At 42.9% G+C, this 16,248-nt stretch overlaps 1 protein-coding gene across 1 annotated transcript in view; it reads left to right on the plus strand.

Annotated features, from left to right (window-relative positions):
• Positions 1 to 16,248, plus strand: part of WDFY2 (WD repeat and FYVE domain containing 2) — a 224,106-nt gene that overhangs the window by 101,414 nt on the left and 106,444 nt on the right. The window contains exon 3 of the mRNA XM_079778649.1: positions 8,243 to 8,316. Coding sequence (XP_079634775.1) covers positions 8,243 to 8,316 — 74 coding nt within the window. The remainder of the gene's footprint in view (positions 1 to 8,242; positions 8,317 to 16,248) is intronic.

The following is a 16,248-nucleotide window of genomic DNA, read 5'->3' on the forward strand; positions in this document are numbered from 1 at the left end:
TAAGTGCGGCTGTAGAATAAAAAACTGGAGTTTCTTTTCATACAAACTTATTTATTTGGATTTTTTTATATTTCAAATTATTGATACATTCAATACAATTCGACATACGAGCTGCTACCGATGCTAACCGTGTCGAGTCACACTCGACATCCGAGTGCAAAAGGTTAGATGTAAGATGGGAAATCATAAAAATCTTAGAAGAAGTTATAGGCAGCAAAATATCAGACATTTGTCGTAGCAATATCTTTACCGATACAGCTCCTAGGGCAATGGAAACTAAGGAGAAAATAAATAAATGGGACTACATCAAAATAAAAAGCTTCTGTACAGCAAAACAAACCATCAACAAAACAACAAGAAGGCCTATTGCATGGGAAAACATATTTGCCAATGTTATCTCTGATAGGGGTTAATCTCCAAAATTTACAGGGAGCTCATACAACGTAACATAAGGAAGATAACCCAATCAAAAAATGGACAAAGGACCTAAATAGACACTTTTTGAAAGAGGACATACAGAAGACCAAGAGACATATGAAAACATGCTCAAAATCACTAATCATCCGAGAGATGCAAATCAAAACGACAATGAGGTACCATCTCACATCTGTCAGAATAGCTATCATCAAGAAATCAACAAACGACAAGTGCTGGTGAGGATGTGGAGAAAAAGGAACCCTCGTGCACTGCTGGTGGGAATGCAGACTGGTGCAGCCACTGTGGAAAATAGTATGACATTTCCTCAAAAAATTAAAAAGGGAACTCCCATTTGACCCAGTAACCCCACTTCTAGGAATATATCCCAAGAAAACATCAACACCAATCAGAAAGGATATATCCACCCCTATGTTCATAACAGCCAATTTGCAATAGCTATGATTTGGAAACAGCCTAAATGCCCATCAGCAGATGCGTGGATTAGAAAACAGTGGTACATCTACACAATGGAATACTACACTGCTGTAAAAAAGGAATCCTTATCATTTGCAGCAGCATGGATGGAACTGGAGAGCATTATGCTAAGCGAAATAAGCCAGTCAGAGAAAGATAAATATCACAGGATCTCACTCATTTGTGGAATATAAAGAACGTCATAAACTGATGAAGAAAAATAGATACAGAGACAAAGAAGCATCGCACAGACTGTCAAACTACAGTGGGAAGGCAGGGAAGGGTTGCGGGGGGGCGGGTAAGAGATCAACTGAAGGACTTGTATGCATGAATATAAGCATAAGCAATGGACACGGGGACGGGGGATGTAGGCATGTGCGGGAGGGTAGGTGAGGCCGGGGGGAGGTCAATGGGGGAAAAAGGAGACATATGTACTACTATTTGTAATACTTTAATCAAACAAAACAAAAATACTCAGTAAGTGTTTAATTTTAAAGATAAGATTTTGGCAGGCCATGAAGGTATAAAGTAAGAGAATGATTATTTCCCATTGCACATAGCCTGCACCAATTTCTTTTCTGTCTTATTTTTACCTTTCACTATCTTAAAATTTTGCCAAATATACTTCCAGTATACAAATATACTGTCATAAGTCTGAGACAGAGAAGGGAGATGGCAACTCTTAATCAGATAGCATGTAAAATGAGTTCTTGTACTATTTTATGAAGACATTGGAATCAGTTTTTTTCTAGATTTCAATAAAAACGGTGAGAAAATAGGAAGCTAGAAAAAAAATAGGATATGACATCAACAAGACTTGTGGCAAGGCTTTGAATTTCAGTTATTGGGGGGAGGGGAGGTGGAAGCAGTCTCAGGCAAACTACACATAGCATGTATCAAATGTAAACAAAAGCCAACCAGGTCTTCCATCACCAAAAAGGATATATTGAGGATAAAGAAGGGATTGCAGTCCAGTACATGCAGCCATGGTGAGCCACAAGCACACAGTGAAAGAAGTGGAAAGCCCCTTTTTTACTGAGGGGAAGAGGAAGTTCAGGGGAGGGACCATTATAGAATCATAGAGTTCTGTTGTAAACAGATTTCTTTCTGTAGGACTTTCATACCAACATAGGGTATGAGATCTCTTCCCACAGGCCCTTCTGATCCCTGTCCAGGTTGCAGGCTCCATAAATTTTGACACATGGTATACATGAGAGGCCTTAACAAATGGGGGTCACCCTACAAAGATTACTCTGATGGTTTTCCTTTCTTGTGGGGAAACAGTTAAAGGTGGGGGAAATAAATATATCTTCAGGTTTTGTATCATGCTGTATTTATTTCAATTTGAATTCAGGGACACAGTTTTGATAGTCATAGAGGGAAGCTGTATTGTAATTTTATAGTTCTGCTCAGCCAGTGCTCAGCCTCTGGGGAATGCAATTTTAAGGTAAAAGAGTAGAGTAGTCTCTCAGCCAGTTCATCTCTGATGAACTTTCAGCCATCAGAGAGACCATTATTTTTTATTGGCTTACTAGAGGCCTGGTGCACGAAATTCGTTCATGGGGGTGGGGGATCTCCCTCAGCCCGGCCTGCACCCTCTCCAATCTGGGAACCCTTGGGGGATGTCCAACTGACGGTTTAGGCCCAATCCATCAGTCAGACATCCCTCCCACAATCCGGGACTACTGGCTCCTAACCACGTATGCCTGCCAGCCTGATCGCTCCCTAACCGCTCCCCTGCCGACCTGATTGATGTCTAACTGCTCCCCTGTCAGCCCCATTGCACCCAACTGCCCTCCCTTGCCAGCCTGATGGCGCCCAACTGCCCTCCCCTGCTGGCCTGATCACCCCCAACTGCCCTCCCATGCAGGCCTGGTCACCCCCAACTGCCCTCCCCTGCCGGCCCGATTGTCCTCCCAACTGCCCTCCCCTGCTGGTCTGATTTCCCCTAACTGCCCTCCCCTGCCAGCCCGATCGCCCCCAACTGCCCTCTCCTGCCATCATAGTCACCTCTAACTGCCCTCCCCTGCTGGCCATCTTGTGGCGGCCATCTTGTGATGATGTGAGGGAGGCCATCTTGTGGTGGTCATCTTGTGGCGACGTCGCGTGAGGGTGTGATGCCACCTAGGCTTTTATTATATAGGATGATTATTAGTTTTATAGCACTGAAAACTGAAATATTTATGAAACATCACATGTTTGTAACCTCACTAAAAATATTGCGCTTACATCATATTTTATTTGTTTCCTCCCTTATTCTTCTTGCCAGAGGATTACCTTTACCATCCTATCTAATAAAAGAGTAATATGCAAATTGACTGTACCTCCGCTACACCAACAAGCCATGCCCACCAGCCAATCAGGAGCGAGTATGCAAATTAACCCAACCAAGATGGCTGCGGCCATGGAGCTGCAGCAAGCTGGAGGCTTGGGTTTCCCTGGCAGTGGAGGAAGCCAAGCTTCCCTGCCGCCCTGGCCGGCCCAGGCCTACACTCAAGGCTACAAAGTTTCAATTATAGAAGATAAATAAATCCCAACAAAAATGGCTGCGGCCACGGAGTGAGCAGGAGGCTTGGTTCCGCTCAAGGCTACAAAGTTTCAATTATAGAAGATAAATAAATCCCAGATACCAGAGCCTCCACTTGGGTCGCCGGGCAGCGTGGCCAGCCTGCAAACCACCACAGGCCCCTCGCTCAGGCCGCCCCACTCCCCAAGGGAACCCCCACCCTGATCCGGGACACCCTTCAGGGCGAACAAGCTGGCCCCCACCCATGCACCAGGCCTCTATCCTATCTAATAAAAGAATAATATGCAAATTTGACCATCATTCCAACACACAAGATGGCTGCTCCCAAGTGGTCAAAGATGGATGCCCCCATGTGGATACAAGATTGCCACCACAAGATGGCCAGCAGGGGAGGGCAGTTGGGAGGGACCAGGTCTGTAAGGGAGGGCAGTTGTGGGTGATCAGGCCAGCAAGGGAGGGCAGTTAGGAGGGACCAGGCCTGCAAGGGAGGGCAGTTGGGGGTGATCAAGCCTGCAGGGGAGGGTAATTAGGGGTGACCAGGCTGGCAGTGGAGGGAAGTTGGGGGTGACCGGGCCTGCAGGGGAGGGCAGTTAGGGGTGGCCAGGCCTTCAGGGGAGGGCAGTTAGGGGCAATCAGGCTGGCAGCGGAACAGTTAGGCATCAATCAGGCTGGCAGGGGAGTGGTTAGGGGGTGATCAGGCTGGCAGGCAGAAGCGGTTAGGGGCAATCAGGAAGGCAAGCAGGCAAGCAATTGGGAGCCAGCAGTCCTGAATTGTGAGAGGGATGTCCGACTGCCCGTTTAGGCCCGATCCTACTGGGTAGGATCGGGCCTAAACGGGAAGCCGGACATCCCTTGATGGGTCCCAGATTGGAGAGGGTGCAGGCTGGGCTGAGGGACACCCTCCCCGCCCCCGTGCATGATTTTCATGCACCAGGCCTCTAGTTCATCTATAATTAACATTACTGTATCTTACTATCCTTCCTTGCATAGTTTTGCCCCTTTGATATTTTCTTGCATGGATGGATAGGAGCACATTTTTAAGGGCCGTAGCACTAGTCTTTCAGAGATTGCTTTTTTGATAATTTCTGGTGAGTTCAAGTTAGAAGGATCTCTGTGTTGATCTCTTTACTCCCCCATTTCCCAAAAGGAAAGACATTTACTGTAACAACAAAAGGGGCATAAATATTTTTTTCAATCACTCCCTGCTTCCTTAACCCTACAGGGTTATGGGCAACTAACATAGGAACTATTCCTATGGGAGTGTCACAGTTGGGAAATGATTTGAGGAGCATCATAAGACTCTCCCACCAAAAGTCTTTCTCTCTACACATGTGTACACACACACACACACACACACACACACACACACACACAGGTTTGCTTGATGCTTTACCATGGTGCCTCTTTGAAGAGATGTTTGCCCGTTTGGGACAATATCTGGGAAGTATTGTCCTCTAGATCTGGTATTCCCTGTCTTTAACCATCTTGAGTTCAAGTATATGATTTCTAGAACAACAGAATTTCTATTAAAATTTCTTTTTTATGGTTCCTTATAATAGGAAAGGTCTTTTCCTTTTAAATTCTGGTGGTATTGTTTACTATCAATATAAAGTGATTTGAACTAAGGTGACATTGGGGACAAGTCTTATAGTTCTTATATATAGTTGGTGTCACAATCTAGAAATTCCTTGATGACAGCCATACTACCTTATATATCATTGTGTCATATGCCTATGAGCATTCTAAATTTGACCGAATGACAAGAAATTTGGTAAATGAGGGAAAAACAATGACTAGAGAAATAGTAATGCAGATTTAAGGATAGGCTGGGCAATATTATAAAAATGTCTTTTAAATCACATTAAAAAATCAATTGTGCCGAAAACCGGTTTGGCTTAGTGGATAGAGCGTCGGCCTGCAAACTGAAAGGTCCCAGGTTCGATTCCGGTCAAGGGCATGTACCTTGGTTGCGGGCACATACCCAGTAGGGGTTGTGCAAGAGGCAGCTGATCGATGTTTCTCTATCATTGATGTTTCTAACTCTCTATCCCTCTCTCTTCCTCTCTGTAAAAAATCAATAAAATACATTTTTTTAAAAAATCAATTGCTTTTCTAACTATTATATAACTAGATATGAATTTTGGAGGGAATTACATAGAAAATACTTTTACATAGTCAGGCAGATAGCTAAGTGATATGATTATCCTTGACCAGTCCATAGTCTTTTGGGCTGTGATCTAATTTTGCTTTATATTCCCATACTTATCCTATCTAATAAAAGAATAATATGCAAATTGACCATCACTCCAACACACTAGATGGCCGCCCCCATATGGTCAAAGGTGGCCATCCCCATGTGGACACAAGATGGCCACCCATGATGGCTGGCAGAAGAGGGCAGTTGTGGGCGATCAGGCCAGCAAGGGAGGGCAGTTGAGAGGGACCAGGCCTGCAGGGGAGGACAGTTGTGGGCGATCAGGCCTGCAGGGGAGGGCAGTTAGGGGTGAACAGGCCTGCAGGGGAGGGCAGTTGGGGGGGACCAGGCCTGCAGGGGAGGGCAGTGGGGGGACCAGGCCAGCAGGGGAGGCCAAGTAGGGGTAACTGGGCCTGCAGGGGAGGGCAGTTGGGGGCGACCAGGCCTGCAGGGAGGGCAGTTGGGGGGGACCAGGCCTGCAGAGGAGGGCAGTTTAGGGGGACCAGGCCTGCAGGGGAGAGCAGTTGGGGGGGACCAGGCCTGCAGAGGAGGGCAGTTTAGGGGGACCAGGCCTGCAGGGGAGGGCAGTTGGGGGGGACCAGGCCTGCAGGGGAGGACAGTTGGAGGCGACCAGGCTGACAAGAGAGGGCAGTTAGGGGTACCGGGCCAGCAGGGGAGGGCAGTTGGGGGTGACCAGGCCGGCAGGGGAGGGAAGTTAGGGGCAATCGGGTTGGCAGGGGAGCAGTTAGGTGTCAATCAGGCTGACAGGGGAGTGTTTAGGGGGTGATCAGGCTGACAGAAAGAAGCAGTTAGGGGCAATCAGGCAGGCAGGCAAGCGGTTAGGAACCAGCAGTCCTGGATTGCGAGAGGGATGTCCCAGATTGGAGAGGGTGCAGGCTGGGCTGAGGGCCACCCCCCCACGCCGTGCACGAATTTCATCCAATTATTAAATTGAATAATTTAATAAATTATTCAATTTAAAAATTGTAATAGGAATAGCAAAATACTAAATAAAGACAATGTTAAAGAAGTAATCTTGTTACTTGAACAAACTACATTTAGCTTTTCTGTGTATATTTTTATGTGTTTATGTAGATTATGTAGTTGTAATCACAATGTATTTTTGTTTGCTTTTTTCAGCTAACATAATTTTTCATGAAGTCATTGGATTTTAATTTTACCCATAATATGGGATTATGTGACCTGGCATCTTAGCATCTGTGTAGAAATTTTGTCAACATAGTTTGTTGGCCACGGGCAAGTAAGACTTTCTTAGGGCAGTACATTAAATACCATTTGATTACTCTTTTCCAGCAGTGTTCCTTTGGGAATCTAGTTTAATTTGTGGCTAAACTGAAAGAAGATATATTGCTGTACTAGTAGAAGTTCATGGGGGAAATTATTTTTTGTATGTTTCTATTTTCTAACTGTATCATGATTGAAAATTAGAAAAAAGTGATTATGTAGTTTAGAAGATCTTTTTATTGTGGTTCAGGGCCCTTTTATAGAGAGTGAAAAAAATATTACTAATTGATGTGTTTATGAAATGGCTCTGTTAGTAGAACTTGAAGTTCTTTTATAGTTTAAAGTATCTAAGTTAGATGTTAGAAAGTAGGACTGTGTTTGAGTTATGTCTTTGAACCTTTTCCAGCTTTTCTTCCTGTGTGACCTTGGGTAAGACATTTAATCATAACTGTATAAAATAGTAATAAAAATATCTGATGCCAGTTATGATTATGATGATGAATAGCTCATGATCTACAGCGCTACTGTGAAGATAGGGGGGATTTTTAAAAATTGTGTAGGACTCTTTAGAACAACTATTTCAGTGTAGGACAAATTGTCAAAAGGCCTCCATTCTTACAAGCAAGCATAGGTCGATAAGGCAGGCACCTGGAAGCTGACTGTTTAGCAAGCACTTCATGGCCACACGTGGCTTCCAGACATGCTTAATTTACTTAAGCTGAGGACATTCTTGCAGAACCAGATAGCCCTGTCCAGGACAGGGTGAACTGGCTCACCTGATTTCTCTCTTGGAGAGCCTGGCCCTGTGTCAAGTTGGTTTTTGTTTAGATTGAGACAAATCCTCAGTCTTTTTCAATTAGTAGCTTCCAGCATATCCCTTGAACGCTGAGGATAAAAGATTTCTGCTAGTCTTCATACCCCAAATCAATTGTGATTGAAAATAGATTTTTATACTAGTGGGGGGATAATGAGATCTTTCTTTTGTTTAACTACTTCAGAAAAGATAGGTTATTTTTCTATTAAAGTTGGGGTTTGAGTGGAAGAGACAGATAGGCTGGTGACAGAAGGATTACACAGCACAAAATATTATTAATCTAGTCAAGCAAACTTAGACTTGATTTGGACAGAATAGCTGAGACCAAGCCCCTTAGAACTTGTATAGTTGAGAATATCTTATTTGTTATATTGATTAAAAGGGTAACTGAAAAACTAGGGTTGGCTGTAAATTTACTGTTTTCATTTTTGGTGAGTGGGAGTTAAATGAACTGTTATTCAGGAAATAGTGGCAAAAAAAATAAAAATAGCCATACACTTTTAGCTAGTCACTCCTGCATCGATGAGAATCATTGTTTTGTTAACTTCATCAACATGTTCATTTCTTTCAGCTCCATGTTCATGCATGTCTTTTAACCCGGAAACAAGAAGACTGTCCATAGGTCTAGACAATGGTACAATCTCAGTAAGTACACATAAATAAGATTTCCAGTTAAAATAATTCCCTTCCTGTGGAATATGTATGTATGTACTGTGATGAGAATTATTTATTAGTTTGTTTTTTTTCAAATTAACGTGAATTTTCTTGCTAAGTAAAGTAAAAATTGCAGTGCAGCAATTTACGTTGAGGTATAGGGAGAGCTATCATTAGACTCAACTTAATGCTGATAACATTCAGCTTGATTTACAGTGTACACAGTGCCTAGAATAGGGGCATTATGAGGCCAACAAGTGAACTACATGAATCTGTGTGTTAGTGGGAACAAGCTGTGATACTAGTGGCTTTGACCAGATTGTTAATAATGATGTCCTATGCTTCCCCATGCAAGTGACAGAACACAAGGGAAATGACATTTTTAGACCACACATCTGATCTTGTCTTTGATATTCTATGTTTTCTCCTTCCCCTCTTTCTTTTGTTCCTCGTTGTTCTCTTAACTCCCTGTAGCATGTGAGTTGAATTTGATAAATTTGTATGAATTTTTAAAGAAAACACAGAATCTACATTTAGTCTGAATAGTAGATCCAGGTAAATATTAGACCCTTCAATTGTAGATCTTGAGGGAACTGAAGTTATTAAAGATTGGGATCTCAGATTTTACTACTTACTGTAATCTTCTTTTTACATACAGTCAAACCTCATTTCTCAAACATCTCCCATCTAGAACAATTTGGCTCTTGACCAAGTTGTTCATAGAAAAAAATGTCTCCGTGTCAAACCAAACTTCAGTGTTCGAACTGGCAACCCTTTCAAGATGATACCTCATCATGACAAAAAGTGTCTCTCAGGCAATAAAAGAGAGAATGCTTTTGTTGCTGGCAAAACTGAAATCAAAGATTAGCAGAATTTTAAAACATAAAGAGGCCATCAAGAGTGCTGATGATGCTAAGGGTATGAAAGAAACAGTGATCACAATTGAAGAGGTAGGAAAACTGTTGTTGATTTGGATAAATGAAAAGCAGCCAGTGCCAGCCATTTCAGAGGCAGTGTGATATATGACCAAGCAAAGATGCTACGTACTGACCTGAAAGACTTCCCTGGACCAAATGCTAAAAGTGATTCACTTAAGGCTAGTATTGGTTGGACCGAAAGATTAAAGAAAAGAAGTGTTTATTTATAGGTTAAACAGTACATTAGACATGTACTGTATATAAGAAAGATTAAAACAGGGAATCATTTGGGGGTCTGGAATGAATTAATTTATATTATTTCTAATGGGAAAAAATGACTCGGTTTTCAAACAAATCACTTCTCGAATAGCCGCCTAGAACGAATTAAGTTCAAGAATTGAGGTTCCACTGTGTTTATTTTCCAACTTGTATATTAACTAGTAACAAACTGATCTGATAAATTCTCCAATTTGGTAAATTACCCAGTAGGTTTTACCTTTCGTTCTGGGCAAGAGAGGCCTTGCTTTGGGACCGTGAATTAGAGGACTCTATTCTGGCCACACTTTGCCATAGGATGAAGGATCTGAAGAGCCAAGGAGGTGTGCCCACCTTAAGCCCTCACTCTGTCCATCTCCATGCTCTGGGTACTGTATAAAATTAGTAGCCTTAGCCTTAAAGTGGGTAGGATGTCCACACGTGTGAACAAGCCCCCTCAGGTTGTTGATTGAACTGGGGGATGTGAAGAGAAGGGTGTGGGCTGGCACTCCCATGTCACTGCACCACAGTGTGGAACTTCAAGGAGTCTAAAATTTCTAACTTAGTATCAGTACCTCACGTGGTTGAAAGTATATTTATCAAGGCTGGAGGAAGAGACCATATTTTATTTAATAGTTTAACTTGATTTATAACTTGAATATTTAGATGTATGCAATGTAGGTCTCCATGTGTAGTCTTGACTTGACCCCTACAAGGAGTCTGAAGAGGTGGACCTGAAATTTTCAATTTGTTCCTTAATCAAAACATTTGTTTGGTGACCTTAATATTGTTAAGTATAAATTAGCCTATTGACAAATATTTATGGAATTTCTGTAATATTCAATGCATTTGGTAGCTCTGTAAACTCTATTCCTTAGAAGAACAGAAGAGAAATTCATGGTAAAGATCTTGTCTACATTAAGAAGAGCTATTTAAAAAAAAAGTGGGATATAGTTGGAATAAATCTATTTTTAAAAGATATAAAGCAAGATAGTTGGATTGCTTAATGAAATAAAGTGTTTATTACAAAGGAAATCTGAAAAGGTGAGCAAAGACCCACATATTGCTCAATAATTCACGGAATAGTATGTGTAACACTCACTGTTTATGAAAGACTTATGTGTACATAACATATGGGTGGTTGTTGGCATTTTTGAAATCAATGTAAGTGGTTAACAGGTGCTGATAAATTTGGCTTTGGAGTCAAGAAAGGTAAACAACATAAGTTATGGAGAGTTCCGGCTATGTATTCTATTATAAGAGGAGAGACCATCTTAGCCATTCTTTTGTTTTTGTTTTGTTAATCCTCAGCTGAGAATATTTTTTTCCATAGATTTTTTTTCCTTCTCTTTAGAGCAGTGGTTCTCAACCTTTCTAATGCCACGACCCTTTAATACAGTTCCTCATGTTGTGGTGACCCCCAACCATAAAATTATTTTTGTTGCTACTTCATAACTCTAATTTTGCTACTGTTAATGAATCGTAATGTAAATATCTGTGTTTTCCGATGATCTTAGGCTCTACAGCAGCGGTTCTCAACCTGTGGGTCGCGACCCTGCTAGCGGTTCTCAACCTGTAGGTCGCGACCCACAGGTTGAGAACTGCTGCTATAGAGCCTAAGACCATCGGAAAACACAGATATTTACATTACGATTCATTAACAGTAGCAAAATTAGTTATGAAGTAGCAACAAAAATAATTTTATGGTTGGGGGTCACCACAACATGAGGAACTGTATTAAAGGGTCGCGGCATTAGAAAGGTTGAGAACCACTGCTTTAGAGAGAGAATGGAGGTGTGAGGGAGACAGAGAGACAGACACAATTATCAGTTGCCTCCCGCACATGTCCTGGTCAAGGGCATGTACCTGGGGTGCAGGTTCAATCCCTAATCCCAGCGGACTAGGGATTGAACCTGCACCCCAGGTACATGCCCTTGACCAGTTATTGAACCATGACTCGTTGGTGCACAGGCCGGCACTCTAACCACTGACCAGTACTGGCCAGGGCATTAGGCGTTATTTCTTTAGTAAATGAAATAGCTGGAGAACCAAACATGAATCAAAGATTGGACTGAGACACTTCTCTCGCTGTGTCAGTACAGTGTCGAGATATCAAACCTTACCTTATCCTGGGTCTTCTAAAAAAGATTAAGGGCCCAGCATGAATTAATTTCCTTAAAAATACCTCTTTTATGTTGCTGAAGAAGATGAATTGTATACCTACCTATTCTCATCTGAAGAATTGTAAAGGAGCTCTGAGTTTTGGAAAGATACATTGAGAGACAGCATGTTTAAGGTTCAGAATTCTCACTGATAACTACAATAGCAATTTATTTACTGAAAATACTTACACAGACTTTCAACTGTTTAATAGTTAACTCTGGGCATGATAAATCTATTTAGAGACTGTACATTCTCTGTTCCCTGAATATAGCAAATAAATTTTAAAAAGAAATACTGGTTAACTTAAAAAAAAAAAAAGAAAGTGGGAAATTAGAAAGTATATCCTTATTTCATTTATTTTACTGAAGAAAAAAGATTTAACCTTATGTAACTGAGTAGTGAATTAGGAAGTAGAGATAAATATAGACCATTCTTTCAAAAATTTGGCCACAGAAGGAAGAAGAGTTATGGTGAGCACTGGAACACGATATGGTAGTAGACAAGCAGCAAAAGGGTCAGGAACAATTTGGAGAATTTAGCCTTGGTAAAGGGTGGGGAGACTTTTGAGATAGGAGGGAAAGATAGAGACAGTTTTGAGATGTAGGAGAGGAATGCCCTTTCATTTTCCCCATGAATTAACAAGTTAGATCACTGACTAACAGAAGCTAAAGTGGGGTGAGGGCATATTTTCATGTCTATTACTTGCTTTTTCTGTTCTTATAGCCCAAAACCCCTTCTGCCATCTTGGTGTACAAAGTCTCAATTATTTCTTAAGGCATTGTTCAAATGCTATTACTTTCTGTTCTTTCTTTTTCCTTTTTCTTTTTTGGACAGGAGGTTTCTGAGCCGTACCAACTGAAATTATACACACAGTACTCAGTAGGTTAGCTATATTTTATTACTTATTTAACTTGTTTTGTAAAAAGTTTTTAAAAAGTATTTTTTATTGATTTCAGAGAGGAGGGAGAGGGAGAGAGAGAGAGAGAGAGAGAGAGAGAGAGAGAGAGAGAGAGAGAGAGAGAGAAACATCAATGATGAGAGAGAATCATTGATTGGCTGCCTCCTGCACATCCCCCACTGGGTATCAAACCTGCAACCTGGGCATGTGCCCTGACCGGGAATAGAACAGTGTCCTCCTGGTTCATAGGTTGATGCTCAATCACTAAGTCATGCTGGCTGGGCTGTAAAAAGTTCTGAAGTCTGTCTCTTCCATTAAATACAGTATTGAATGTTGAGGACTTGGTCAATCTTTTATTCATCTCCTCTCCCAGCAGATATTAGTGTGGCTCCTTGTACAAGATAGGGATACAATGAATAATTTATTCAAGTTGTTAGCTAAAGTACAAACACTATTATTATATCTAATAAAAGCTATATAATCCTACATAATAAAAAGGTAATATGCAAATTGCATCACTCTGCTACGCCCACGATTGGGCCGGCTGGAGGCGCGGGGGGGGGGGGGGGGGCGGGACTCAGTGTGGCCGATTGGCTGGCGGTAGGAGCGGGGGGCGGGGACTCACGAGTCCCCGCCCCCCGCTCCTCCCGCCGGCCTAAACGGCCGGCGCTGCAGAAGGACCCATGGGGCCGGCAGAAGACGCTGGTGGCGGAACTCGGGTGGCCGATTGCGTGGCTGCCGGCACCAGTTTTCCGCCAGCAGCAGTTTTCCTCTAGCCACCCGCCGATCAGAGCGCCTCCCGATGGGAGTTCCTCTCGGGGTGGCCGATCGTGCTGGCTGGAGGCGCTCTGATCGGCGGGTGGCCAGAGGAAAACTGCTGCTGGTGGAAAACTGGTGCCGGCAGCCAGGTGAAGGAAAAGTCTATTGCACGAAACTTGGTGCAACGGGCTTCTAGTATATAATAAAAGCTTAATATGCAAATCAACCAAACAGCAGAATGACAGGTGGAATGACCGGTTGCTATGACATTCACTGACCACCAGGGGGCAGGCGCTCAATGCAGGAGCTGTCCCCAGTCTGCAGGCTCTGACCGGCAGCGGCGGTGGTGGCAGGGGGTGGGGTCGGTGAGCGGGTGGCACCAGGCCAGCCAAGGCAGGTGCCAGCAGGGGCCCCCTGATTGCCCTGCCAGTCGCCCCTAGGGACTCCACCCATGCACAAATTTCATGCACCAGCCCTCTAGTCTCTATATATAAAAGCTTAAGCGACCAGTGGACTGGTTGCTATGATGTGCACTGACCACCAGGGGGCAGTCAACTTGGACAGAGGAAAATAGAAACAGGCGATTGAGTCTATCAAAGATCGCAAGCAGGTGGGGCTGAGCTGCAGTTCGCATTGGGAGGCCGGGCCACCGGCCCAAATTCTGCTGCTCCCAGGTACCGCTCCGACCCTCGTCAACCCCTCTGGCCGCGTCCTCCCCTGGAAGCCGGGACCAAGGGATGGAGGTAGGGGAAAAAGAGACCACCAACTCCATCTCTAGCGCCTGCCTCCTCTTATCAGACCAGAGCCACCCCAGGACTTGCAGGACAGCATGTGAAGTGGGCAGCCTCAACACGCAGCTACTGTGACTCCCCGGTCTGCCCCGGGCAACCCACTTCTTCGAACCTCAGTCTGCACTCCTAGCAAGGCTGCGGAAGCTCTACCCTAGTGACCCACTTCTCCATAGCTGGGTGCGACAGACCAGGAGATACGAGGGGCGGCGGTGGAAGATGGGGGCAGACGCTCAGCTGACTGGAATGAATGGGGTGGGATGAGTGGGAGCGGCTTCTCCTCGGCTGCCTGCCACTTCGCACACACTACTACATTCCTCGGGAGATGTTGGATGCTGGTTTCAGCACTGTCACTGCAGGTCACGCTGAGGGACCCCACCGGTGCACGAATCCGTGCACCAGGCATCTAGTTTAATATAGCTGGTTGTAACGAGTGCTTGCTTAAATTCTGAGATAGTTTATTTGTATAATTCTATTGTTCAAAATATTTTTCACAATGAAATTATTCTCTATAGGAGAAGAAGTTATGCCAATAGTTTAATTCATCTTGAGATTTCAGAAATGCTTTCTGTTTGTTTTTGTTTTTTGGTTAACCCTCACCTAAGGACATTTTTCCATTGATTTTTAGAGAAAGTGGAAGGAAGTGGGGAGAGACAGAGAGAGAGAAACATTGATTGGTTGCCTCTGCAACCCAGGTACGTGCCCTTGACCGGAATCAAACCCACGACCCTTCAGTCCGAGGGCCAATGCTCTATCACTGAGCCACACTGGCTAGGGTAGAAATGCCTTCTATTTTAATGTTAAAAGAAGTCAGTCCAATTGTGTTAATTGCTATTTATACTGATGTAGGACTTTAAAATTTCTGTCATAACATCTCATGTATTCTAGCCAACTAACAATTATTTAATATCAACTGTGTGTAAAAGATTATGCTAATTCCAACATGTGACTCCTGGTTTCAAAGAACTTATCTTTCAGTTGGGGGGAAATGAAGTTAAGAAATAAGTAACACAAAATAAAAATAACAGCAAAAGTAGCAATACATCAATGTGTGATGTAGGCAAAGCTGAGATCAGAAGAGAGTGGGAGAGTGGTCTGGTCTGGATCAACTCCATGTGAGCTGAATTTAGAAGATGACCTGGGATTTAGTTAGCTAAAAATAGGAGGTATTTTAGGCAAAATGAATGGCATTGGGGAAAAAAAAACATGGAGGTAAGAAAGGGCAAGACATGTTTGGAGGAAATTGGCACGAAATCAGTTTGAGGAGAGGACTAATGGGAGTATACAAAATAAAAGATAATTGGGGGTTGATTATAAAAAGCTAAACACAGGATGAATAGTTAGCATTGTGTAAAGGAACTGAATCCCTAAAAGGGACATCACTACATGGCAAGACTCTCTAAGGTATTCAGAGGGGAAAATAGACTAGTGAAGAAATGTCAAAACACAGAAATTAAAGAATTTCCATTAAACTAATTTTCACCAACCTTACTAAATAATAGCTATAGAGGAATATATATATATCTATAATAATAAAAGCATACTATGCTAATTAGACTGGACAGCCGAATGACCTTCTGGACGAAGCCGGGGCTGCGGGCCGAGGGCAGCTACCATGGCTGCGAGAGCTGAGCCCCTTGCACGAATTTCGTGCATCGGGCCTCTAGTATGTGTATATATATATCAATCATCTTTATAAATATATTTTTCTTCATCAAAACTATTAGTGAACCAAAATTTTTATTAAAATTTTGCCAAGATAAATGCATACTCATTGAAAATTTTTTGAAAAGGCCCCAAAATGATAACATCTCTGCTCTCCGAAGATTAATTTCATGAATGTGTTATGGGAAGTTTGATTGGGACAAGAGGAAAAGGTTGATCTATATAAAGGTTAACATTCAGAACAGTGATGATTGTATAACAATAAGTGACATTTTGTCAAATATATTTTAATATATATTTTTATTGATTTCAGAGGGGAAGGGAGAGGGAGAGAGAGATAGAAACATCAGTGATGAAAGAGAATCATTGATCGGCTGCCTCCTACACGCCCCACACTGGGGATCAAGATCCAAACCCAGCCTGACTGGGAATCAAACTGTGACCACCTGGTTCATAGGTCAGTGCTCAACCACTGAGC

Source organism: Cnephaeus nilssonii, assembly GCF_951640355.1.
Source record: "Cnephaeus nilssonii genome assembly, chromosome: 8".
NCBI lineage: Eukaryota > Metazoa > Chordata > Mammalia > Chiroptera > Vespertilionidae > Cnephaeus > Cnephaeus nilssonii.